The 26,293-nt window shown below is 36.1% G+C and overlaps 1 protein-coding gene across 7 annotated transcripts in view; it reads right to left on the bottom strand.

The window, feature by feature from the left end:
• Window positions 1–25,716, bottom strand: part of PCDH11X (protocadherin 11 X-linked) — a 799,800-nt gene extending 774,084 nt beyond the window's left edge. For all 7 annotated transcript variants that reach the window (XM_003412695.4, XM_003412698.4, XM_003412697.4 and 4 more), the window contains exon 1: window positions 24,051–25,716. In XM_003412695.4, the coding sequence (XP_003412743.3) occupies window positions 24,051–24,734 (684 nt within the window). In that variant the 5' untranslated portion in view covers window positions 24,735–25,716. The remainder of the gene's footprint in view (window positions 1–24,050) is intronic.
• Between the last annotated feature and the right edge of the window lie 577 nt (window positions 25,717–26,293).

Raw genomic sequence — 26,293 nt, 5'->3', positions numbered from 1 at the left:
ATCGTCTCTTTCCACAGATGTGATCAATTTGATTCTTGTGTCTTCCATCCAGTGAGGTCCACATGTATAGTCACCATTTATGTTGTTGAAAAAAGGTATTGGCATGAAGAACTCATTGGTCTTGCAAAATCCTATCATGCTATCTCTGGCGTCATTTCTATCCTTCGTTTCCAATCTTCTATTCCAACCACAAGTAATTATCAATGCATCTTAACTGCGTGTTTGATCAACTTCAGACTGTAGAAGTTGATAATAATCTTCAATTTCTTCATCTTTGGCCTTAGTGGTTGGTGAGTAAATTTGAATAATCATTGCATTAACTGGTCTTCCTTGTAGATGTATGAATATTATCTTTATCAGTAACAGCATTGTACTTCAGGATAGATCTTGAAATGTTCTTTTTTAAGACAAATGCAAAGCCATTCCTTTTCAATTTGCCATTCCTGGCATAGTAAACCAAACCCGTTGCCATTGAGTCGGTCCTGACTCATAGCGATCCTTCAAGACAGTGACCCTATAGGACAGAGAAGAACTGCCCCATAGAGTTTCCAAGGAGTGCCTGGTGGATTTGAGCTGCCAACCTTTGAGCTGCCAGCTCTTAACCACTATGCCACCAGGGTTTCCATATGTTTTTCGGATTCAAAATGGCCAATAACTTGTCATTTCAGCTCACTAATGCCTAGAATATCAATCTTTATGCGTTCCATTTCATTTTTGATGACTTCCAATTTTCTCAGATTCATACTTTGTACATTCCATGTTCCAATTATTAATGGATGTTTGCAGCTGTTTCTTCTCATTTTGAGTCATGCCACATCAGCAAATGAAGGTCCCCAAAGCTTTACTTCATCTAGGTCATTATGGTCGACTATACTTTGAGGACACGGCTCTTCCCCAGTGGTGTTCTGAGTGCCTTCCTATGAGTCAGAATCAACTCGATGGCAGCGGGTTTGGTTTTTTATTTTTTGGTTTACAACCTGAGGGGCTCATCTTCCAGCACTATATCAAACAGTGTTCTGCTGCTATTCATAAGGTTTTCACTGGCCAATTTTTTCAGAAGCAGACCACCAGGTCCTTCTTCCTTGTCTGTCTTAGTCTGGAAGCTCTGCTGAAACCTGCCCACCATGGGTGGCCCTGCTGGTATTTGAAATACTGGTAGCATAGCTTCCAGCATCACAGCAAGACGCAAGCCAGCACAGTAAACAAATCGACAGATGAGAGTGAAAACACACTTAGAATGTGTTTATTAATTCATTTAATTTCTTCACTTTTCATGAATAATGTCATATAAAATATCAGTGATCCTGATACACACAGTTGTTATGAAAATAGAAATCTACATCATATCTGCTTCAATTAGGCAACAGATGTAGAATTTCATTTTGGTAAAGCTTCAAGGAAAATGATGAGCTTTACCAAAATAAGACACAGGTGTTTAAGTTATCATTAAAAGACACATAGTATTTTTTTTTAAATATCCAAAACCCTGAATGAAAAATCTATTTGAATTCCATGGAGAAAATCGCAACATATTAAGGAAAATACAATTTAATGGGGGATGAAATTCTTTCAGAAATAGTGGTGATGGTAGCATAATATGGTGAATGTATTAAAGTCACTGAATTGTATTTTGAAAAATTGTTAATATGGCAAGCTTATTAATAGAGCTACTTTGCCACAATATTTTTTCTAAAAGAAGAAAAATATTAAATGTTTGTGGTAATATCATGTTTTGCATATTTTGTAATTTTTAAAAATATTTTATTATATTTTTGGTGAAAGTGTGCACAGCAAAACAGTTTCCCTTTCAACAATTTCTACACATATTGCTCACTGACATTGATTATATTCTTTTTTTTCTTCTTCCTACTATTGCATAGGATTTATTTGTTTGTTTTTACAAAAGTAGAATAACTATAACAACAACACTAATCTACTGTGGCTGACATGGTCAGTGCCCCAACCGTACTTCCTGGAATCTCAGTATCATTTTGTTTTTAAATTTTGTTGTTGTTGTCAGGAGTGCATACAGAAAAACATATGTCAATTCAACAATTTCTACATGTACAGTTCAGTGACATAGATTACATTCTTCAAGTTGTAAACCCATTTTCACTCTCCTTTTCTGAGTTGTTCCTCCACCATTAACATGAACTCACTGCCTTCTAAGTTCCTATTAATCTTTTTGTTGCTGTTGTCACTTTGATCCTATGTAGATAGATCTTGAAAGAGCACAATGCTCAAAACAGGTATTCTTTACTAGTCCAAATAAATTATTATTTGGTTTTAAGAAGACTTCAGGGGATATTTTTGGTTTAAGGTTTAAAGATTACCTCAGAGCAACAGTTTCAGAGGTTCACCCAGCTTCCATAGCTCCAGAAAGTCTAATCTTGATGAATGGAAAAACAACCAACAGCGTACAAATTTGATTCTTCATTATAGTGTTTTTTTATCCTCAAACAGTAAAATGCGGTAAAATATAAACTGTTCTGTTGGAAGTATATTTGAAGAGTATTTTCATAGAGATAAAATAACTATTCTCCTAAAGAAACTACTCAAAGCTCTTGGATCTACAACCTAATTTCTATCTTGGAAAGATGCTCAAGAAACTACTCAAAGCTCTTGGATCTACAACCTAATTTCTATCTTGGAAAGATGCTCAAGAGGTTTTCTAGCTCATCCTCTCTTCAGGCCATGAGCAAATTGCCTCCATATAAATAGCTATTCAGGGGGAAAATGTGCAAAGAAGGAGAAACATATTTAGCTTCTTAAAATTTAATTGTTTAGGACCTTGGGCAGAAGTATAATCCCTTCTACTTTTTGTGCATCAGTGCATGGAAGTTAAAGGTCAGATAGCCACATATACAGTGAAACCTGTGAGAGTCGGAACTCAATGCAACCGCCTTCTTTTTTTTTTTCCTGGGTCTGGAAAGTTTTCCGTCTTTGACAGGGTACGGTCTTACCACTTTTCCATCACTCATCTTACTGGAAAAAATTTGAGTTTTCCTTCTCTGACAGGTTTCTGCCTTACACAGGCTTTTGCAGGTCTTACTGTATTTCCATAATGATGAAGAAAATAGAAAACTTATGTCTAAAGGTAAAATAATTCTTAATGCAATTATATTACATCTGCTTTCCATACCATGTTCTTGCCTATTCAACTTTACCCAAACCAAAACCCAAACCCAGTGCCGTTGAGTCAATTCCAACTCATAGCGACCCTATAGCAAACACTATATAAGATGAATGATGCCATCTCAGAAAAGGATTCGCCCTATATAGATTTGATGACAGCATGTCTGCTGCCAGAAAATTCTTCACAAGCTAATATTTTGCCATTTGGGTTAACTTAGCTTGAGGGTTGTTCAGCTAAAATAAAGGGAGAGTGCACGTTGAGGCTGTGCAAGTAATATTTAGCATCACTGATATTATGCAAGAAATGGTAGCTCTCTCACTCAAGGTAGACTAGACCTTCAAAAATGATAAGTGTAAAATTACCAAGAATGAGCTAGTCTAAATTTCTCAAGTTTTACATATTGTGACTATATATTCTGGGTGTCCCTGTTTAATTATAAAGAGGGACCCCTTTCATTTTTAAAATAGTCCTGATTTGGAGGATAAATTTTATGTTCGCCCTCATTTTATACAATGCATATAGATAACAGAAGATCAGATGAAGATGAAATAGAGGTGAAAATTAAACACAAAGATATATACAAAGCATACAATGATAATTCTTTCTTTAAGCTACAAATTGAATCTGAACTGTACGGTCAAAGCATTTGTCACTTGTCCCTGTGGCAAACCAGTTCGAAAAAGCAATACTTAAAATAGCTATAAATACTGCCTAAGCAACTACCTTTTCAAACAACAACAGGTAACTGTAACTAGGAGAACAAACCCAGTTATTTGAGAAACAGCCATTGCTAACCGTGTGAAATAGCACAGAGTTATACAGTTAGTTATATGTGTGAAAATAAACCAAAACAAACAACAAAACCCTCTCTAAAACACACTGTAGCACAAAACACAAAAGCTGTTGTCAGTAAAAGGAAGTGTCAATAACTCATTGCAGGGTAAAGGACCTAGTTTTAACCTAAGTACAGTGGCCTTTGTCCTTGGCTTCTGAAAATAACCCTTAGAGTTATTGCGGTGTCTTGGTAGGGGATTTGCAGGGCACATCTAAGAATTTATGCTGGTGAGTGGAGGCTGGCCAGACCAGAAAAGAGTCACTTGGGAGGCTGATATCAACTAGCCTCAGGAGGGATGATTTACCTATCATGCAGAACTGGCCCATAAAAGCCCTAAACATGAAGGCTCAGAGAGCTTCCTGGTTGATGAGAACATCTGCTCTCAGGAGGGTGCTGCATCCCTTGGGACATGTAAGTTTTGTGCTGGGAAATCTCCAAGACCTCATCTTATGTGAGGTTTTCACTCTGTAGAAGTGAGTGTGGTATACACTCTGTAAGTTCTGAGAGTGATTTCAGCAAATTAATTGAACCCAAAGGGGCAGTGGGAGCCAGAATGTCATAACGTAAGGGTGTAATATGGACTCCTGAACTTGTGGCTGGCATCCTGAAGGAGTAGTAGGAAGCCAGCCCCAAATTTGTAGGCAGTAGTTTAGAAAGTTGAGGTCTCATGTAGACTCCCTATAACTGTGGCTTGTGCCTGCCTATCTGACAATCTGACGGACAGCATCCTTGTAAATTGTCTGCTCTGACCTAGCTCCAGGTGCCAGAACCAGAGAGAGATAGAGTGCCACCAAGGCAAATGACAATAAGGATGGAGAAGTGGAAAGGTGAGGACTGTATCAATTTCTACGTTTTGGGGGTTGGATTCATGCTGCACACTTACTGTGGTAATGCTCTGCAAATATGGGTGAATCAACTATCACTAACTCATTAAAATAACAAAAAGTTTAAGAGAAGCAGAGATGCAACTACTGTCAGTAAACTGTAAGGCAAAGCAGGGATGGACTGTGGGATAACCGTTGAGGTTATAGAAGATAGTTTATGTTTTCCCCACTGCCATTGAGTCGATTCTTACTCATAGCGACTCTATAGGACAAAGTAGAACTACATGCCCCATAGAGTTTCTAAGGCTGTAATCTTTATGGGAGCACAGTGACACATCTTTCTCCCATGGAGCTGCTGGTAGCTTTGAACTGTTGACTTTTTAATTACCAGTTCAGTGCTTAACCACTGTACCATCACAGTTCCTTAGTTCATGTTTAATTATAGCTATATGTATACAGATATTTAATTAAGACACTATTCCTTTAGGTGAAACAAAAAGAATAGAAAAATAATTGTTGCAACAAATTCCATAGTTTCCTTGTAAAATGAGGAGATTATTGGGTAAAGTGCCATTTTTACACTCAGTAATACCCAAATAAGGCCAGTCACTATTCTGTTGGTAGAACACTAACTCAGAAAGGAGTCAAATTTTGCCTCAAACTTCCAGTCTGCACATGAGACTACTATCTGCAAAATAGCCACAAAACAAGTGAAGAAAGATTACAAATAACTTTATATTACTTAAATTCCCCATAGGATAAATGTATTTCTGTAGACAAGTATAGCTCAAGAAGGCTTGTCTATTAAATAAATAATAAAAATCCAATTTCTAAGAGTTAGGGAGATTAATACCTTAGTTCTATTAATCTGATTATGTCACAAGTAAACTAGTTGTGTATGTGAGAGTTCTAGCTATAAAAAATCCTTTCATTATACCAGTTTGATATTTAGTCCTAAACGTCAGATGAAGGACTAAGCCAAAATTCCAGACACCTAAACATGCCTGAAAACGCATGGCAAGATTTCTGGAGAAAACAGATTTCTAAGAAATGTTACGAATCCTAAGTGCTACAGGTGGATAAATTTGTTCACCCTATAGAGAAGTCAGCCAACAACAGTCCAACTATTACTGTTTCTGTTGGTTGTTATCCAGCAAATTATTGAACCCAAAGAGACAGTGGGAGCCAGCAGGTCAGAAAGTAAGAATGTCATGTGAACTCCTGAGCTTGTGGATGGCGTCCTGAAAGGGTAATGGGAAACCAGTCCCAGATTTGTACACATGGCCATCCCATGTGTACAGATTAGAAATGCTCTATAGTGTTTTCAAGGCTGTAATCTTTCATAAAGAGATCACCAGGCCTGTCTTCTGAGGTGCCTCTAGGTGGGTTTGAACCATCAGCCTTTTGGCTAGTAGTCCAGTGCTTAACCGTTTGTGCCACCCAGCTAAGTGCCATGTATCCCATCACCAATGAGGAAACTTTAGCTTTTTCAGGCCCACAAGTACTTCTAGTTAAAGGTGTATTCCATATCATTACTGTGGTTACAAAGGATTAAATATAATAGGATACATTAGGGAGATGCAAATCAAAAGCACAATGAGATATGATCTCACCCCCATTAGAATGGCAACGATCAAAAAAAAGGAAAACATTAGGTTTTGGTAAGGTTGTGGAGAAACTGAAAACCCTCATTCACTGCTGGTGGGAATATAAAATGGTACAGCACTGCAGAAAACATTTTGTCAATTCCTCCAAAAGTTTAACATTGAACTACCATACTCACTCACTAAACTCACTGCCATTGAGTCAATTCCAAGAACTACCATAAAAAAAAAAAAAAAAATTTTTTTTTCTTACATATATATCCAAAAGAACTCAACAGCAACGTGAACAGACACATGTACACCACTGTTCACTCCAGCACTATTCACAATAGCCAAAAGGTGGAAACAATCAAAATGCCCATCAACTGAAAAATGGATAAACAGAATATGGCATAGCAATACAATGGAATTTATTCAAACATAAAGAAGAATAAAGTCCTGATGTATCTCACAACATGGATGAACCTAGAAAATATTATGCTGAGTGAAATAACTAAGTCACAAAATAAGCAGATATATAAAAACCAAAAATTATTAGCTGTTGCCAGGGGTGGGATTTATGGATAACATTAGGAAAAATGGGAATTCCGGAAAACTTAATTGTGCTCAAGTGGAGCGTGTGCATAGATCAACAGGCAGTCTTTCGAACAGAACAAGGGAATACTGTGTGGTTTAATATCGCAAAAAGGGTGAGGCAAGGTTGTATCCTATCACCATACTTATTCAATATGTATGCTGAGACAAATAATCCAAGAAGCAGGACTATATGAAGAAGAACTCAGCATCAGAACTGGAGGTACACTCATTAGCAACTTGCGATATGTAGAGGACATGACCTTGCTTGGCAAAAGTGAAGATGACTTGAAGCATTTACTGATGAAGATAAAAGCCTTTATTTGGATTATAACTCAACATACAAAAAAAAAAAAACCCTCAAAATTGGACAAATAAGCAACATCATGATAAATGGAGAAAATACTGACATTGTCAAGGATGTTGTTTTACTTGGATCCACAATCAATGCCCATGGAAGCAGCAGTCAAGAAATCAAAGTGTTGCATTGGGGAAATCTGCAAAAGACCTCTTAACATTGTTAAAAAGCAAAGATATCACTTCAAGGACTAAGGTGCACCTGTCCCAAATCATGGTATTTTCAATCATCTCATACACATGTGAAAGCTGGACAATGAATAAGGAAGACCAAAGAAGAACTGATGTATTTGTGTTATGGTACTGGCAAAGAATACTGAATATACCGTGGACTGTCAGAAAAACCAGAAGAATGAACAAATCTGTCTTGGAGGAAGTACAGCCAGAATGCTCCTTAGAAGAGAGGATGTTGAGACTTCATCTTATATGCTTTGGAGGAGGGATCGATCCCTGGAGAAGGACACTGTGCCTGGTAAAACAGAGAGTCAACTAAAACGAGAAAGACCTTTAACGAGATGGATTGACACAGCGGCTGCCACACTGGGCTCAAACATAGTAATGATTGTGAGGATGACACAGGACCGGGACCGGGGAACATTTCCTTCTGTTATGCATGGAATCCCTATGAGTTGGAGTAGGCACGAGGCCACCTAATGACAACCACCAGGAGTAGGACTGAAGAAGAAAGAGGGAGTTTTTACTTAGGGTGCAGTGAATGTATGTTAATGATGTTAGAATAATTTGGAAAAGGATAGCGAGAATGGTTGCACAACTTGAAGAATGTAATCCATGTCACTGGATTATCCATATAGAAATTGTTGAACGGATATATGCTTTGTTGTGCATATTTTCATAACAATTAAAAAATGATAGGGTGGTCATTGTTATTTCTTCAATCTGAATAGTTCTAGACAGGTTTTAGAATGTAAGGTAATGATACATTCGATAGGGTGAGATAGTGTTTAAGAAAATGGTATGGTTATCTGTAGCTGGTCCCTTAGGAATGCCATTCCCAACATTAAAACTGCAAGATTTAAATGACTCCTGAACCATGCAAAATTTGTTAAATACTTGAGTCCTCAGAGAAAAAGCAGTGTGAGATCAATCAATGAAGAAGAAAATGAAATGATAAACCTTAGAACATTAAAAAATTATTGTGTATTAAACTGAAGAAAGTAACCTTCATTTTATATTTATTGAGGGTAGTTGAATTTCTGGGAGTTAATTGAATATTCATTAGTTTGTAACTAAACATGATTATATTTTTCAGCTTTTTGCTATCTATATACACTGTCATATCCATCCATGTAATCATTCAGTAAACAAACTTCATGTCTAACAAAAAGTAATCTATAAATTTCTATACTTAATTTATTTATAATCCATTAAACTGTTGTTCTAAAATTTTTGCATAACTTTATTCTCCTGGTAACGATTTACATCATTATTTTCACTACTGACAGCAAAACTCTCCATGTCCCACTGTCTTTAGGATTCAGAATATTTGTTCTGTTTTATTTTCCTGGGCCAAACTACTTTAAATGGATACTTCTAACCTATCTACTGTCCTCAGAGGACATCTTGACCTCATCATAAATCAAGAAAACATACTGATATCCATGAAAAGTTTGTTCCAGTAAATCTCCTGCTTGGACTTTAATATGCTATTGAAAAATTACATTTAAAACCTATTTAATTTAGTGTGATTGAAAATTAAAATACGTTATATCTCTCCTAGAAAATCTACTACAAAGGTAATTGTGATTGACTTATGAGTTTTTTTTATGAGAAAAGGGATAGGAAAATTAAAAGTTTTCAGTGTAAAGAAATTTTTTAAATGGCATATGATTGAGATGTAAATAAAGCAATTCCAGATGGTAGAAGTTGTATATACATATTAGTGGTATCATGGTTATATGGAGGGCCAGGATGCAAAGACAAATGAAGAAAAGGAGACAGTTGATTCAAAAGATAACCTAAAGAAAGTCAATGGAAGATTTTTCTTTTCAAATTGAACTACGTCCAGAAATAAATGTGGAGCCAGTGGCATTGATTGAGAAAGAGAATAATGCTGTCATATTTTTTCTCTGTATGTGTACATAAAATATGTATGAAAAACAAAGTTTTGGTTGTAAAACAAGCCTCTTAAGGAGTATAAAGCATCAGACTTTTTAAAAATTGGGGAAGACGATAATGAATCTTAAGCTAGAGTAAAACCAATACATATGGCTTATAGAATACTTCTTCAAGGAATTTGGCCAAAAATTATAGATTTTTCTTATTTCATTAATTCTTACAGTGTCTTTGCTTGTTAGATATGGACAATTTTAATATTCTCCATTATATAGGAGAGGAATTGGAGGCATAGATAAAGAGTTTTAGAATTAATAGAATCATGTAATTACAACTTCTTGTGTGGAATTATCATCAATACAAAAAATTTTTATTTCCAACTTCAACCTCAAATGATTTTTCAGATAAATGTGGATTAAAAGAATTACTGCCATTATTGCAGACTTAGTAACAAAAACCAAGTTCCCCTGCACTGGCTCCATACTTGGACATCCCAGACATCCAAGGCACTGCAGCCCCTGGTCCACGCCTGCGGCTCCTGAAGATGTACTCTCTCCCTGGCTCACCTTCAGGACCCCATCTTGCTGGGGAAATAAATCCCTTCCCCCTACCTCCCCAAGGAATCACCTGAGAAAGTGAGGCCACCTGCCAACCCCACTACAGTCCTCACCTCCCTTTGGCCTTGGAATTTAATAGTAGGAAAGAGTCATATCCTTTTTGGGAATTCAATGTCCACAAGGATTAGGGTAAGGACAAGAGGGCAGAACCTGTCTTGGACAACGGGAATTCCAGAACACAACTGTGCTCATGAGGAGCCTATACTTAGACCAAGAGACAATCATTCAGACAGAACAAGGGGATACTAAGTGGTTTAAACTCAAGAAAGGTGTGCATCAGGGCTGTATCCTTTCATCACAATTATTCAATCTGTATGCTGAGCAATACTATGAGAAACTGAACTATGTGAAGAACGGGACATCAGGACTGGAGGAAGATTCATCAACAACTTGTGTTATGCAGATGGCACAACCTTGCCTGCTGAAAGTGAAGAGTACTTGAAGTACTTACTGATGAATATCAAAGGCTACAGTCTTCACTACGAATTACACCTCAACATAAAGAAAACAAAAATTCTCACAACTGCACATCATGATAAATGGAGAAAAGACTGAAGTTGTCAAATATTTCATTTTACTTAGACCCACAATCAGCAACGCCCATGGAAACAGCAGTCAAGAAATCGAATGGCATATTGCATTGGACAAAGCTACTGCAAAATACTTCTTTAAAGTGTTAAAAAGCAAAAATGTCACGTGGAAGACTAAGGTGTGCCTGACCCAAGCTATGGTGTTTTCAATTGCCTCATATGCATTCGAAAGCTGGAAAATGGATGAGGAAGTCTGAAGAAGAATTGATGCCTTTGAATTAAAGTGCTGGCAAAGAATACTGAATATACCATGGACTGCCAAAAGAAAGAAAAAAATCCGTCTCGGAAGAAGTACAGCCAGAATGCTCCTTAGAGGCAAGGGTGATGAGACTTTGTCTCACATACTTTGAACATGTTATAAGAAGGGACCAGTCCCTGGAGAAGGACATCATGCTTGGTCAAGAAAAGGGTCAACAAAAGAGAGGAAGACCCTCGAGGAGATGGAATGGCACAGTGGCTGCAACAACGGGCTCAAGCTTAACAGCAATTATAAGAATACTACAGAACTGGGCAGTGTTTCATTCTATTCTACGTAGGTCACTCTGAGTCCAATGGCACCTAACAACAACAGAAACAAACTATAACATAATTTAATAAAGCTATTAAAAGCTATTATGTGGGTGGAAATCCACTAAAAGTAGATTTAGATATTTTAACTTTTTCTGAGACTACAAAGACTTAAAATAATTCTATACTCTTAAAGGCAGCAAGGCCAATTCAAAATAAAATTTTCTTTTTATCTAATAAATGTTTTTCTCCTTACTATCATTACTGAAAACACATACTTCCTAGGATACTTATTATTAAGCTCTTTGGAGATAGTGAATCTTTTTCAAACATTTTTATCCCTCAAGACTTTCTACATTAGGCACTCATTAGGTTTGTGTTAAATATGGATTATTGGAATTAGACTAAGATACCAGTTAGTAGTTAGTTACTGTTACAACTAAGACAACATTTAGTATAGGAGCTTTCAATTCATTAGAATTTTACTTCATTGTATCAGAGAAGGTTAAAGTAACAGACTTCATTATACAAAATAAGCACTAGGATGAGAAATGTTCAATGACAATGCTTTATATAAAACTACTGGAGTCAGGGCCAAGATGGTGGAATAGCCAGACACTGTCTGCGATCCCTCTTACAACAACACCAAAAAAACCAACCCAGTGTCGTCAAGTCGATGCTGACTCATAGCGACCTATAGATCCTTATGAGTCAGAATAAGTCTCTTACAACAAACACCCGAAAAAACTAGTGAAACGATTATATTTATGACAAGCTAGAAGCCCTGAACATCAAAGGCAAACTTAGAAAATGGACTCAGCGGCACGGAGAGGGAGGGATGGTTCAGAAGCACAGACGCGTTACCTGACCTGAATCACCTGGATCCCTAAGGAACAATTCCTAGGAGCGGCTGTGGGGGCTGGTGGTAGTATTCAGCCGCAGTTTCCTCAGGGAGAAGCAGGCAGCTGCATACCCTACTCACACCTCCGGAACCAAAAAATAACGGCGCTATCGGCAAAAGCTAAGTACTCACATATATTTTACCATGGCCCCAGCCCCCAAACTGGATTCAGTGGCCATTGCTTTCCCCAGGCCTGAGATAGGCCGTGTTGAGCACCTGGAGCCATCCTCCCAGCCTTGGAGTAAGAATAAATTCACAATTGGGGGAAAAGATAATTCACCATCTCCACTAACCAGGGGAGTTCAGGACAGAAGTGGCTACTGTCCAGCCATAAAAGGTCTATGGACTTTGAATACCTTTCCCCCCTGCATGAACCCATGTGGGCCTGTTTCAGGAGAACAGACCTTTGTTGGCAGACTGCAACCATTTCAGCTGTGTGGTGAAGAGGTGGGTGTTTGGTATTTGACACCACTCTGCCTATTAAATCGGGTCCTCACCTACCCACATCACGGGACCAGGGACTCGTGGTTCCACTCAGGTCACGCAGCCACCCGCGACAGGGGTCCAAGGATAACTGGCACCTCCCAATCCTTACAAACAAAAGCACTAGGGGCCCATGGTCCATCTGCAGAACCCACCAACCTGTATGCTATAGGGAATAGGGAAACACTTTTCTCACAGACATTCAGGGAACAGTTCTCAGCCCCCTGCCTTGTTACAAAGCCTGACTCCCTGCTACAACCAGATACCGGTACCTACACCAATCACCCCTGCCCCTCTAAGACTGAAGGACAGAGCCTGTACCACACACTTGATGAGTAGCTCCCTGGACACCTGAGCTGAATTCATACAAGAAAAGTGAATGGACTCCTAGACTGATATACCTGATAACAGCTCTAGCCATCTGGTGACAGGACGTCAGAGCTTCAAAGGTGAAAATAATCAAGCTAGCTCACTCAAACAAGCATTTGGGCATATCAAAACCAAACAAAGCAAGAAGCTAGGATACAGTAATCAAACATAAAATAAACTAATACAATAACTTATAGATGGCTCGGAGACAAGAGTCAAACCAAGTCACACAAAGAAACAGACCATGATCGCCTCAACAAGCTATATCAAAACACACAATCAATGGATCTTCGGATGAAGGTGCCTTCCTGGAATTAATGGATGCATAATTCAAAGGATTAATACACAGAACTCTTCAAGACATCAGTAACAAAATTAGGAAGGAGATCAGGAAATATGCAGAACAAGCCAACGAACACACAGATAAAGTAGTAGAAGAAATTAAAAAGGTTATTCAAGAACATAATGAAAAATTCATAAGCTGCAAGAATTCTTAGAGAGACAGCAATCAAAAATTCAGAAGATTAACAATAAAATTACAGAATTAGAAAACGCAATGGAAAGTCAGAGGAGCAGAATTGAGCAAGTGAAAGGCAGAATTGGTGAGATTGAAGATAAAACACTTGGCATGAATATATTTGAAGAAAAATCAGATAAAAGAATTTTAAAATATGAAGATACATTAAGGATCATGTGGGACTCTAACAAGAGAAATAACCTAGGAGTGACTGGAGTACTGCAACAGGGAGGAACAACAGAAAATACAGAGAGAATTGCTGGAGATTTATTGGCAGAAAACTTCACTGATATCATGAAAGATGAGAAGATAGCTATTCAAGATGCTCATCGAACTCCACATAAGGTACATTTTAAAAAGAAAGTCACCAGGACATATTATAATCAAACTTGCCAAAACCAAAGACAAAGAGAGAATTTTAAGAGCAGCTAGAGATAAACGAAAAGTCACGTACAAAGGGGAGTCAATACGAATAAGCTCAGACTACTCGGCAGAAATCATGCAGGCAAGAAGGCAATGAGATGACTTATATAGAGCACTGAAGGAAAAAAACTGCCAGCCAAGATCATACATCCCAGCAAAACCGTCTCTCAAATACGAAGGTGAAGTAAGGACATTTCCAGATAAACAGAAGTTTAGAGAATTCATAAAAACCAACCAAAACTACAAGAAATACTAAAGGGAGTTCTTTGGTTTGAAGATCAATAATTTCAGGTATCAACCCAATACTAGAACACTGGACAGAGTCATCAGATGTCAACCCAGACCGGGAAATCAAAAAATAATTCAAGATAAAAAAAAAATGCTCACAACAGAGAAACAGCGATGTTATTATGGAAAGGAAGACAACGCTGAAATAATAAAAAGGCACTAAGAAATGTAGTCATATGTCTTTCATATGCAGAGAAAAACAAGGTGATATAAAGACATAAAGGTTAGGTTTAAACTTAGAAAAATAGGTGTAATTATTAAGGTAACCACAAAGGAAACTATCTTACTCATCAAAATAAAATACAAGAAAAAAATAGACTCAGCAGAAACAAAATCAACAACAACAAATAAGAGGAAAAGAGAATATATAAGTCACTTAGCACAAAAAATTTAGTGGGAAAAAGAAACTGTCAACAACACACAAAAAAAGACAACAAAATGACAGCACTAAACTCGCACCTATCTATGTAAATGGACTAAATGCACCAATAAAGAGACAGCGATTGGCAGAATGGATAAAAAACACGATCCATCTATATGCTGCCTACAAGAGACACACCTTAGACTTAGAGACACAAGCTAAAACTCAAAGGATGGAAAAAATATATCAAGCAAACAACAATCAAAAAAGAGCAGGAGTGGCAGTATTGATTTCCAACAAAATAGACTTTAAAGTTAAATCCACCACAAAAGATAAGGAAGGACACTATATAATAATTAAAGGGACAATATACCAGGAGGATATAACCATATTAAATATTTATGCACCCAATGACAGGGCTGCAAGATAGGTAAACTCTAAAAGCACTGAAAAGTGAGATAGGCAGCTCCACAATTATAGTAGGGGACTTCAACACACAACTTTTGGTGAAGGACAGGACATCCAGAAAGAAGCTCAGTGAAGACACGGAAGATCTAAATGCCACAATCAACCAACTTGACCTCATAGACATATACAGAACACTCCATCCAGCAGCAGCAAAGTATACTTTCTTTTCTAGTGCACATGGATCATTCTCTAGAATAGACCACACATTTGGCCATAAAGCAAGCCTTAGCAGAATCCAAAACATCAAAATATTACAAAGCATCTTCTCTGACCGTAAGGCCATAAAAGTAGAAATCAATAACAGAAAAAGCAGGGAAAAGAAATCAAGCACTAGGAAACTGTGCAATATGCTGCTCAAAAACAACTGGGTTACAGAAGACATCAAGGCTGGAATAAAGAAATTCGCAGAATCCAGTGAGAGTGAAAATTCTTCCTATCAGAACCTTTGGGACACAGTGAAAGCAGCGCTCAGAGGTCAATTTATATCAATAAATGCACACATACAAAAAGAAGAAAGGGCCAAAATCAAAGAATTATCCCCACAATTTGAAAAAATAGAAAAAGAGCAACAAAAGAAACCCTCAGGCACTACAAGAAAGCAAATAATAAAAATTAGAGCAGAATTAAATGAAACAGAAAAACAATTGAAAGAGTTAAGACCAAAAGCTGGTTCCTTGAAAAAATTAACAAAATTGAAAAACCATTGGCCAAACCGAAAAAAGAAAAACAGGTGAGGAGGCAAATAACCCAAATAAGAAACATGATCTTATACACAAAAAACCCTAAAGAATCCTCAGGAAAATTACTTAAACTAATATGAGTTCAGCAGAGCAAAGAATACAAGATAAACAAACAAAAATCAGTTGGATTCCTCTACACCACCAAAAAGAACATCAAGGAGGAAATCACCAAATCAATACATTTACAGTAGCCCCCAAGAAGATAAAATATGTAGGAATAAATCTTACCAGAAACATAAAAGACTTACACAAAGAAAACTACAAGACACTACTGCAAGAAACCAAAAGTGACCTACATAAGTGGAAAAACATACCTTGCTCATGGATAGGAAGAGTTAACAGTGTAAAAATGTCTATTCTACAAAAAGTGATCTACAGATACAATGCAATTCTGATTCAAATTCCAATGACATTTTTTAATGAGATGGCGAAATAAATCACCAACTTCATATGGAAAGGAAAGAGGCCCCGGATAAGTAAAGCATTGCTGAGAAAGAAGAACAAAGTGGTAGGCCTCACATTACCTGATTTTAGAACATATTACAGGGCCACAGTAGTCAAAACAGCCTGGTACTGGTACAACAACAGATATAAAGGGGAGAGAAATTAGGGGTATATACCAGTCACCCAGTGCCGTCGAATAGCAAGGTGTATATAAATTTTTGTATGAGATACTGACTCAATTTGTATAAATTTTTATATGAGAGACTGACTCAATTTGTAAACTTTCACTTAAAGCACAATAAAAGTTTTAAAAAATAAAAATAAAACTCTTGATTAAAAGTAATCTCAAGATCAAAGTTAAATTAGGTTAAATAACCCAAAACTTCATTTTATAATATTCATCTTTTTAAACTACTTGTTTCATGAATCGAAATTTATGATTACCATTTTAAATAGATCATTTCTCTGTATTTCTGTACTTTTTTTCTTAGCTTACCTGCAAGTATAAAAAAAATAGAGATGTGTATACGTAGCAATTAAAACAGTATATCATTAAACAATCTTCCACTCCATTCAAAAAAATAAGCAATAGGTTTCTTATCACTGGTCGTCTACAATTACTTCTTATCTTCCACAGCAAATGGAAAATATATGAACAGCTATTTTTTTCATTGTCATAGATGCTACAAGACACACATACACAGGTGTGTGTGTGATTATTTCATTTATCGAGGCTACCCACAGGGTCAGCCTAGAGATGGAGTCAAGTCTAGCAAGAGATTGCCAGTGTCAGGAGTTGGTAAATAAAGGACATTTCAAATATTGTTAAGATATTTTAGCTCTATGTTTTTAATTAAAGTGAATCCAATACATCCCATCCGATCCGATGCTGTGGAGTTGATTTGGACTCAGAGAGACCCTGAAGGACAGAGTAGAACTGTCCATAGGGTTTCCAAGGCTGTATATCTTTATAGAAGCAGGCTGCCACATCTTCCTCCCACTGAGCAGCTGTTGCATTTGAACACCCAACGTTTTGGTTAGCAGCTGAGTGTTTTAACCACTGCACTACCAGGGCTCCTTCAGTGTATTCCATCCTCTGGTAATTGTACCTGCATTCATAAAGTAAGAGATACTGCAAGAAAGATCTAATAAAATTTAATTTGTGGCCAAACAATTTATTTGATATATTGTACCCTTGAATTATTTAATGATCCACACTTCCTAAATTGATATTATGAAGATGGCTGTAAACTGATAAATGTGAAGGAAGAAGAATGTTAATTTCTTTAGTACTTGATTTTTAAGCAAGAGCTCTTTTTCATGTGCACTTCGTATTTTTTGCTAAAGAAAAAATTCTTGAAAAATTGGTCAAATTCACGTGTATTGATAATGGCATACTGCTATATAAATCATTTTATAGATCAAATTTAAACAAGATCAGAAAGTTCCCCCCCCCAGAAAGACCCTACTGCTTTTATTATTACTTCTGATACAAGGACATCAAAAGCTTTACCAATCCTTTACATTTTTTAATCTAAATTGAATGAAAGATCACGCTTCCGTTTACTCAGTGTGCCATCACAGCACAGAATGTTACATAGTTAATGTAAAGCAGTGTAGACAAAATGAAAATTTATGCCAAGCTAATATTCACATTAGGGCATTTATTACTAACCTGTTAACATTGGTCAGAATTATGGAAGTGAAATCAATCTGTGCAACAAAATCCCATGTTTCCATTAAAGAGTTCTGTAAGAAATAACTGTAGGTTTTGTATATATTTTTTATCTTAGGTTCTCAATTATTTGCTTCAGCAGACAAAAATTAAGCATCAAAATGATTATTATTTCGATAGTGAACAATGGAGTAACAGTTCAATAAATCTTCATTTAATAAAAACTAACAGAATTTTGCGGTACTTCTTGTAGTTATATTCTCAGGCTAAGAGGCATGGTGTGAGTAAATTAATGGAAACATGCTGGTTCTTCAGAATCTCAATTTATAACTTTTAAAATCGAGCTATTTAAATTGTCCAACATATATGTGTTCCATGAGACTATTAATAACAAATGCATTTAACTAAAGCATTAGCGAGCTATGAATATTAACCAGGACTCTCATAATAGTAATGAAGTCAAAAGTTACTTAATCCTATTAGTGTCACATTCTAATTTTAATAAGATCTGACAGCATTAATAAAGGTCCATTTAGGAAGAGAATGAGTTTCATGTTGTCATTTATCCCCACAGGAGGTGCACTTTGATAATAACCCCCAGCTTTCAAGGACCTAACCGTCATTAGCATTTGATTGTCTTCTCTTTTGCTTTTTAGCACAGCTCAAAAATACATTAATATGCATATCATAGAATTCATACATCATCAAATCAAGTAATCTCAGAGCCAAAAGGGTGAACTTTGAAGTAATAGAGTCCAAATCCTTCATTTTATAGATGAAAAATGAGGAAATCACTATATCCCAACTCTTCTGAGCCTCTTGGAGGCAAATAAGCTTTCTAAAATAGATACATTCTTTTGTAATAGCATATTCTGCCTGCAACAACATTAATGAAATCTTTACTCATTCTCCTTGATGTTACACACCACTTTTGGCTACGATTACAAAAGGTAAAGAAATATTACTTCTTCACAATAGTAAATTCACTTCATTCTTGGCAATTGGAATCAAGATTACTAAATCTAATTGTAGCTAATATTTTCATAACTTGGATTTTCTAGCCCCAGATTTCAAAACAAATCTAATTCTAACCTAAGCTTCATAAGTCCAAGTCCAGCTCTTGATCAAGCAGGAAAATGTTTAATTCTCATTTAGTTTTTAAAGCAAAGATCAAACACATCTTGTTTTAATCAAAATAGAAACAAGGGCCTAAAAACCTTGACTATGTGAGAGAACTCCTCCCCAGATTAATTTTTCTTTTTTTTTTTTTTTAGTTTGATGGAAAAGATGAGGATGCCTCATGGGATTGGCTGAAAGAAGTGAAGGTGTCATGTGGGATCACCAATCTGAGAAAAACGTGATCTTTGTGCTTGATCATCACAAACTGTCAACCTTTGAAACATTGTCATGCCTGCCTCAAGGGAGCCAATCAGTGCACTGTCACTGGGCTAGTATAAGAATTTTATTGCTGATATATATGAGGAAAGATGAAGTAGAAAATGAAGACATATGTAATATCATTCCATACACTAATTTCCCCTGAGTTCCAGCCATGGGGAGAAGTAGGTCCCTGGGGTTTACATATATAACCTAAGACAGACTGGGTTCTTGAGGGATATTTCTATTTGTGAAAATGTTAGCTTCCCTGCCAACATGACCTGGAATATGAAAAAAAAAAAAAAAACCTTTATAAATAACAGGCCATTTGAATAATAAAGTTAAAGAGATATTGTCATCTCCTGCTCCTGGCCAAAAGCTTTATCAAATATTGCAAGGCTTCAGTGGCCCTTGAATACTGATGTATTTTCATGATAGAGAGCCCAACATTGACAGAAAATCATATAAAAATATCTGCAGGGAGTCTTGTAACAGCATAATTTTACTTGAAACACAGGGAGATATTTCACTTCTGAATTTTTTTTTTTTTTAGTGTCAACCAACATCAAGAACTCAAATAGATTAATCTTTCTCACTTTAGACAGTAACCTGATCTTTTGAAAAGTTGAAAATTAACCTTACCAAGGTCACATAGATATTTTATTTTAACGAGCCTTTTTCTTTACCAAGTAGAGTCACTTGATAATCACTTCATTCTTTCACTTCTCATTTTCTCTTTTTTTTCTTCTTTTACATCCTTCCTCTTGTATCATGAACTTTTGTAATCTCTGCCCTCAACTTTATCTATCTGTCTGTGGGGTATGGAACATGAGTCAGAAGACCCACTCTAGATCCCAACTCATTTACTAGCCATATCATCATAAGAGAAATAAATTATTTCTCTGAAACTTCTTTCCAAATATTTAAAATAGGGAATGATAATACTTTCCCAGTTTATGATAAAGCATACCTAAAAGCCATACACACACACACACACACACACACACACACACAAATTAGTCAAAAGTTTCAGAAGTAAATATTATACTGGTAAGTTTTAAATCTCTTGAAACTTTTTATTATATACATTTTGGATAAATTTAGTAAATCTTTTCTACCACTCCTTTTATTTTCAGTTAATTGATATAGAATTGTCAATAGCAAGACCCCTTATTTATCTATAATTTGACTTATTTTTCCTAGAAATGTTCTCTATATCTCTCCCTTTTCTCCATTTGCTATCTGAATATCCATATAAATTTTATATTACCCCAGTTAGTATAAACTAACTGTGCAACTTTGCTATCCTTGTCTACTCAACAGAAGTAAAAAAAAGAGCAAGTTAATTAAAAGCTCATCCTATTGTGCAGGACAAAGGGTCTTTTGAAAGAAATTGTTGTGGACAGCCTACTTACTTTTAAATTGTAAAAGTTACTAAAGATTATAGATGGATCATAACACGTTTCATTTCTTTCCTTATTTTCTAACCCCACTCCTCCAGCATACATACCACTTTTATGACAAGGCCTTTTTATAAGTCAAAAGTACACAGTTAACATGATCCATGTCATGGCCCTCTGCATGCCCAGGGCTATGCTTTGTGTTCCATTCTCGTTATTTTTAACAAGCAGTCAGGACAGTATTTGTCCACAGGACCATACAAATGCCCCTTTACTTTAGGTACATCACACAGTTCACTGAAGGTTTATCACACATTCGAAGGCAGAAAGGCATTTTTGAGCATTTCTATTTCTAAGACTCATCTAAGGACTTCTACTGAGCCTGTCTTTTTGTCATTTGCTGACAGTCTTTCAAATGAAAACATGTTTTAACAAAGCTAAAATTATGCCAGTATGTTTGTTTGTTTTATCTGAATTAGTTAAGCTTTCAAGTCAGAAATTTCTATTTGGAAATTCGTTAAGCTTTCCTGAGGGAAACACGACAAAATTATTCCTGAGTAAAGCACCGTGTTTTAAACAACACATCTGTCAAAATGGTTGGGAGAAGACGCCCAATTACTAATACCTAATTTTAATTTATATTTTACTTTTATTTATATTTTTTATTTAATTTATATTTAGTAAGGTCTCATTTTTACGTTACCTGGTAATTTTTATTTTTCCAAAGAAACTGTTTTCTTTCTTTGGGTTGTGCTGTCCATAATAATAACCACTAGTAACATGTGGAGCCCTGATAGCGCAGTGGTTAAAGCAATTGACTGCTAACAGCGGCTCCTTTGGACAAAGGTGTGGCAGTCTGCTTCTGTAGAGATTTACAGCCTTGGAAGCCCTATGGGTTGCTATGAGTCGGAATCGACTCAACGGCAGTGGGTTTGGTTTTGGTTTTAGTAACATGCGGAGGAGCCCTGGCGGTGCAATGGTTAAGCACTCGGCTACTAACCAAAAGGTCGGAGGTTCAAACCCACCCAGTGGCACAGCGAGAGAAAAGACCTAGGGATCTGCTCCCATAAAGATCACATGTTAGGAAAACCTATGGTACATTTTTACTGTGTCATACAGGGTCGTTATGAGTCAGAATCACCTCAAAGGCACACAACAGTCACTGTGGTTATTAAAATTAAAACTAAATAAAATAAAAATTTCAGTTCCTTAGTAGTACTAGCCACTTTTCAAGTGTTCAATAGCTACATGTGATTAGTGGATGTTGAACTGGGTATCGCCTATTATAGAACTTCCATCATTACAGGAAGTTCCACTGGACAACTCTGCCTTAGAAATAACACCCACTCTGCTATACAGTGGAAACTCTGGTGGCGTAGTGGTTAAAAGCCACGGCTACTAACCAAAAGGTCAGCAGTTCAAATTGACCAGGAGCTCCTTGGAAACTCTATGGGGCAGTTCTACCCTGTCTTTTAGGGTTGTTATGAGTCGGAATTGACTCAGCGGCAATGGTTTTCTTTGTTATACAATTGATTACTTAAAATAAGCCTTTAGTTGCAATTCACATTTCTAGAAACAGTCAAATGTTTTAAATCATCTCCTAAATTTTCAATACCATTATATCCCACTCTATTGTTGTTAGCTGCCATCCAGTTGGGTCCTGACTCACGGAGACCCAATGCACAAGGGACCAAAACACTCATAGTTCCTGCCCCATACCTATGATTGGTTGTGGACCTGACCATTGTTATCCACAGGGTTTTCACTGGCTGATTTCCCGAAGTAGTTCACCAGGCCGTTATTCCTTCTCTGACTTAGTCTGGAAGCTCCACTGAAATCTGTTCAGCATGATAGCAACATACCAACCTCCACTGACAGACACGAGGTGGCTGTGCATGAGGTGCTTTGGCTGAGAGTCGAAACTGGATCTCCCCCATGGAAGGTGAGGATTCTACCACTGAACCACCAACGGCTCTTACCTACACTTACTGCCTACTCTTCCCAATTCTCCCCTTCTGGTATTTATGTAATCATCCTTATTTTATGATCAAAGAATCTAAAGGTCAGAGATTAAGCTGGAGGTAGTATGACTAGTCAATGTTAAACACAAAACTCAGATCCGTGTCGTCTGGTCCCTGCATATTTTTCCATTCATCAAATAACGTGATATCAATACACGGGCCTTAACTACCATTGGTCATTTATAAACCAACTATTCTTTCTCCTTCTGTTCCTACTTCTCATACTCACAAACAAGTCTGTACTTTACTTGAATTTGCTTAAGAGATATGTTGTCTTTGAGTCCTGAATGTATTTCTTAACAAATACATACCCACAATATACGTGCATCAGTTGAGACCAATTTTCCAGTATTATACAGCCTTCATGTCAAAACATTCAGACGACATAATTCAGAGAGACTTATTTATATGTTCTTTAAATATTTTTTAACATTGGTCATTGTATCAATCATACTCTGCTAATGAATAATCAGAAAATATTTATACGAATGTGAAAATCTCCCTGGTCTTATCTATATTAAATCTGCATATTTGTTTTCTTTTGGATTTTCCAAGATCACTGAAGTGTATTGCACTAGTTCATGTGCCCAAATCTGAGTTTCTACTCTACATGCCAAGCAGGTAATTAAAGAGAAACACAAATTCACTTCATAAATGTGACCCCTCTGCCCATATTTTGAAGAATACCAAATATACCATCTATTCTTCCCTCTTCCATCCCCACCCCCAAAACCCAAATCAAGTCAAAATATGTTCTTCAAATTCACTGATTAGTTTTTTGATAAAAAGATTACTTACCTTTTATAGTAAATGGACACTGTTTTGTTTTTCAAAGAATTGTACTAAAGTGAACATATTTAACATTAACAGCAGAATGGCTAAAACTTAATGTCCCTTTAATGATTCAAGAAACAAAGCTCTTACCCTGATTTGAAATTATCATGATAAATATCATTATCTATGTCCAAAAATTCTGGTAATAAAGAGTATTCAAATCACTCCCTGAAATTTGGCATCTTTTTTTTTTTCAAATGGAAGATAAAGTTTGTTTTTTTTTTAAACTTAAAATAACCACTTAGAAAAATTGATTCAAGCGTTTGTGAATTCATTCTTAACATTTAGATTTGCTTGTTTAGGTCGTGTTTATGGCAGAATCATGACTAGGCAGCTTAAGACTAAGACAGTGAGCAAGATATTGATTTTTAAGGAGTAGTGCGGACCAATTTGTCTGATGCCTATAATAAACTGTTGAAGAAAACAAACAAGGTTTGCAAATGATTATTATATTAAATAAATATAATCTCTATACAACTGCAAACATTGCATTGATCAATTTTCTCCACTAAACTTTGGTTAAACAGAAATACTGGATTGTTTTGCTCAATGTTTGAAGTACACTTAGATCCAATTTTTTTTTTGTCCTTAAAAAATGAGATGCTTTCAATAAAGAGAATTTTAAAAACTCACCTTAATTAGTTGGTAGTTTTGAACTCCATTTATTCCTACGTCAGGATCAATGGCCGCTGGAAGAGCATATCGGGAATTTATAGCTGAATTCTCCGGAATTGATATGTTGATAACCGTTGTTGGGAATAATGGTGCATTATCATTTATGTCTTCTATCAGAAAACGTATCTTAATCAGTCTAAATATTTCATCCGGTAAAACGGCAACCTCCACTTCGTAAAAGCAATGGGCATCCACCAAGATACCAGCACATAACTTCTCACGATCAATGCGAACACCAGTAGTGAAGATTTCACCGCTACCCTCTTCAATTCGAATCAGTGGCACATCCCCAGTCTTGTACACTAGCTTGAACTGCATAGGAGATGTCAAGGACTTGTGCGGGATCAGTGATAAGTTCAGGTCTTTCAGCAAGTCCCCTATCAGGACGTTTTCTGGCATTTCTTCTCTTACTGTATAGTTTTTCTCCTGGGCGCCAGACTGAAACACGACGCATGCTAACAGGACCGCAAATATATACGTCCCGGACAACAAGTCCATACCAGGCACGATTGTAACGGTTCTCTGTATCAGCCCACACAAAACTAACAAAGAAAAAAAAAGAAAGGGTAGAAAAAGGGGAGGAGACAGAAAGAGAAGGAGAAGAAAGAGGAAGATAAAGAAAAAGATTAACAAACCAACCATAAACAAGAATGTTAACTAAATGCTCAGCTTTAAAATAAAATCATTAAATGAAATATTACCACAATCAACAATGTTAACTCCTGACAAATTTTTGTTGACTCTAATATTATACATTTTTACATTAAGATGAAATATAATAGCAAGATACCTATAGTAATTAAAAAGAGAATTTAGAAGTGTCCACCATTAATGAAATACAAAATAATATATCTTAAAATACCAAGATAGTTCAACGTTATAAAAGTAGTTCAAAATATTTAATTCAATAGTTAAGAAAAGGTAAAGAGATACTTGTTAACAATCACAAAAATATGATCATTATTTTTTGCTGTAATACTTGATCTTGATGCAATTCTTCTATTGGCAATGAATGTTTTATTCAGTATGATATGTTCAGTTCTGAGCATCGAAATGTAAAAACAATCTAGATAAAAGGAGACTCAAACATTTGGATTGGGGAGCAAAAGTCCTTTTGGAGAGGAGAGGGGTTGATATGATAAATGCCTAAACATGGGAAGAACTATCATGTGGAAAAGGGATTAAAGTTTTTCTTTCTTTGGATGAGAGTAACAAAAATAGATATAAATTATTGGAAGGTAGATTTCAGATCAACATGAAGAACTGCCTATTAGAGCATTCTGAAAAAAGAAAAAAAAGTTTTAAGGAGGTAGTGAAGCCCACATCTTTGGGCGGTATTGTTATAGAAGCTGGACCACTAGTTTGGATCTACATATTTAGGATTTGGTAAAGGGCATTCAAAGATTCAGTGGAAGAGCTGGACTAGAAGACATACCAAATCTGAGAATCTATGCTTACATATTGCAGAAAGTAGCCCATATTCAAATCAGTTTCACATCTACAAACTGACATAGAAATTAACTACAGAGAACAGCCTGAATAGGGTTTAAAAATAAGAAAAGCATTTAAAAACACCCCACTGAGTTAAAACAGTGAGTCAAGAAACAACCAAACAAGCTTTCTGGAATTTTCTCCCCCTCACTTACTGATTTTCACACACTGAAAATCTCTCAAATTATTTCGGTTCTCTAGTTCTTCTGACAAAAATAAGGAATTTTGATTTTCCTATAATTTGCAAAATCTTTAATTTCCTTTCTTAATTCTCCATTTGATATGTCAAATATTTTTAATTTCTAGTATCATGAAACATTTTATTGTACTTCTGGATATTATTTGTAGGTAACACACTGTACAAACACAAAATGAAACTTGTATCATACTGCACTAAACCCTACCAGGTGTTGTATTTTTATAGTTAAATTGCAGTTAATGTAGCTATGAAGACTTTCAGCAGTTTTAAAAGATCAGTTAACAGGTGGTCATTTAAAAATCAATTACAGAAAAGTATTAATGCGTGTTGGTATCTAATTAAGGAAGTTCTCAATAGTTATTGCTAATCAATAACGTTAACAATGTTTTAGTAATAATGGTCCTAAAAACAGGAGGACTTATGACATGATGTAAACAACTTGATATGGATATTATGCTCTTATTATAGTAGTGTATCAAATAATTGTCCCACTGCATAACTGCACATGTGC

Source organism: Loxodonta africana, chromosome X (genome assembly GCF_030014295.1).
Source record: "Loxodonta africana isolate mLoxAfr1 chromosome X, mLoxAfr1.hap2, whole genome shotgun sequence".
Classification (NCBI taxonomy): domain Eukaryota; kingdom Metazoa; phylum Chordata; class Mammalia; order Proboscidea; family Elephantidae; genus Loxodonta; species Loxodonta africana.
Note: the sequence above shows the minus strand (reverse complement) of the source record. Positions and strands in the feature narration are given on the sequence as shown.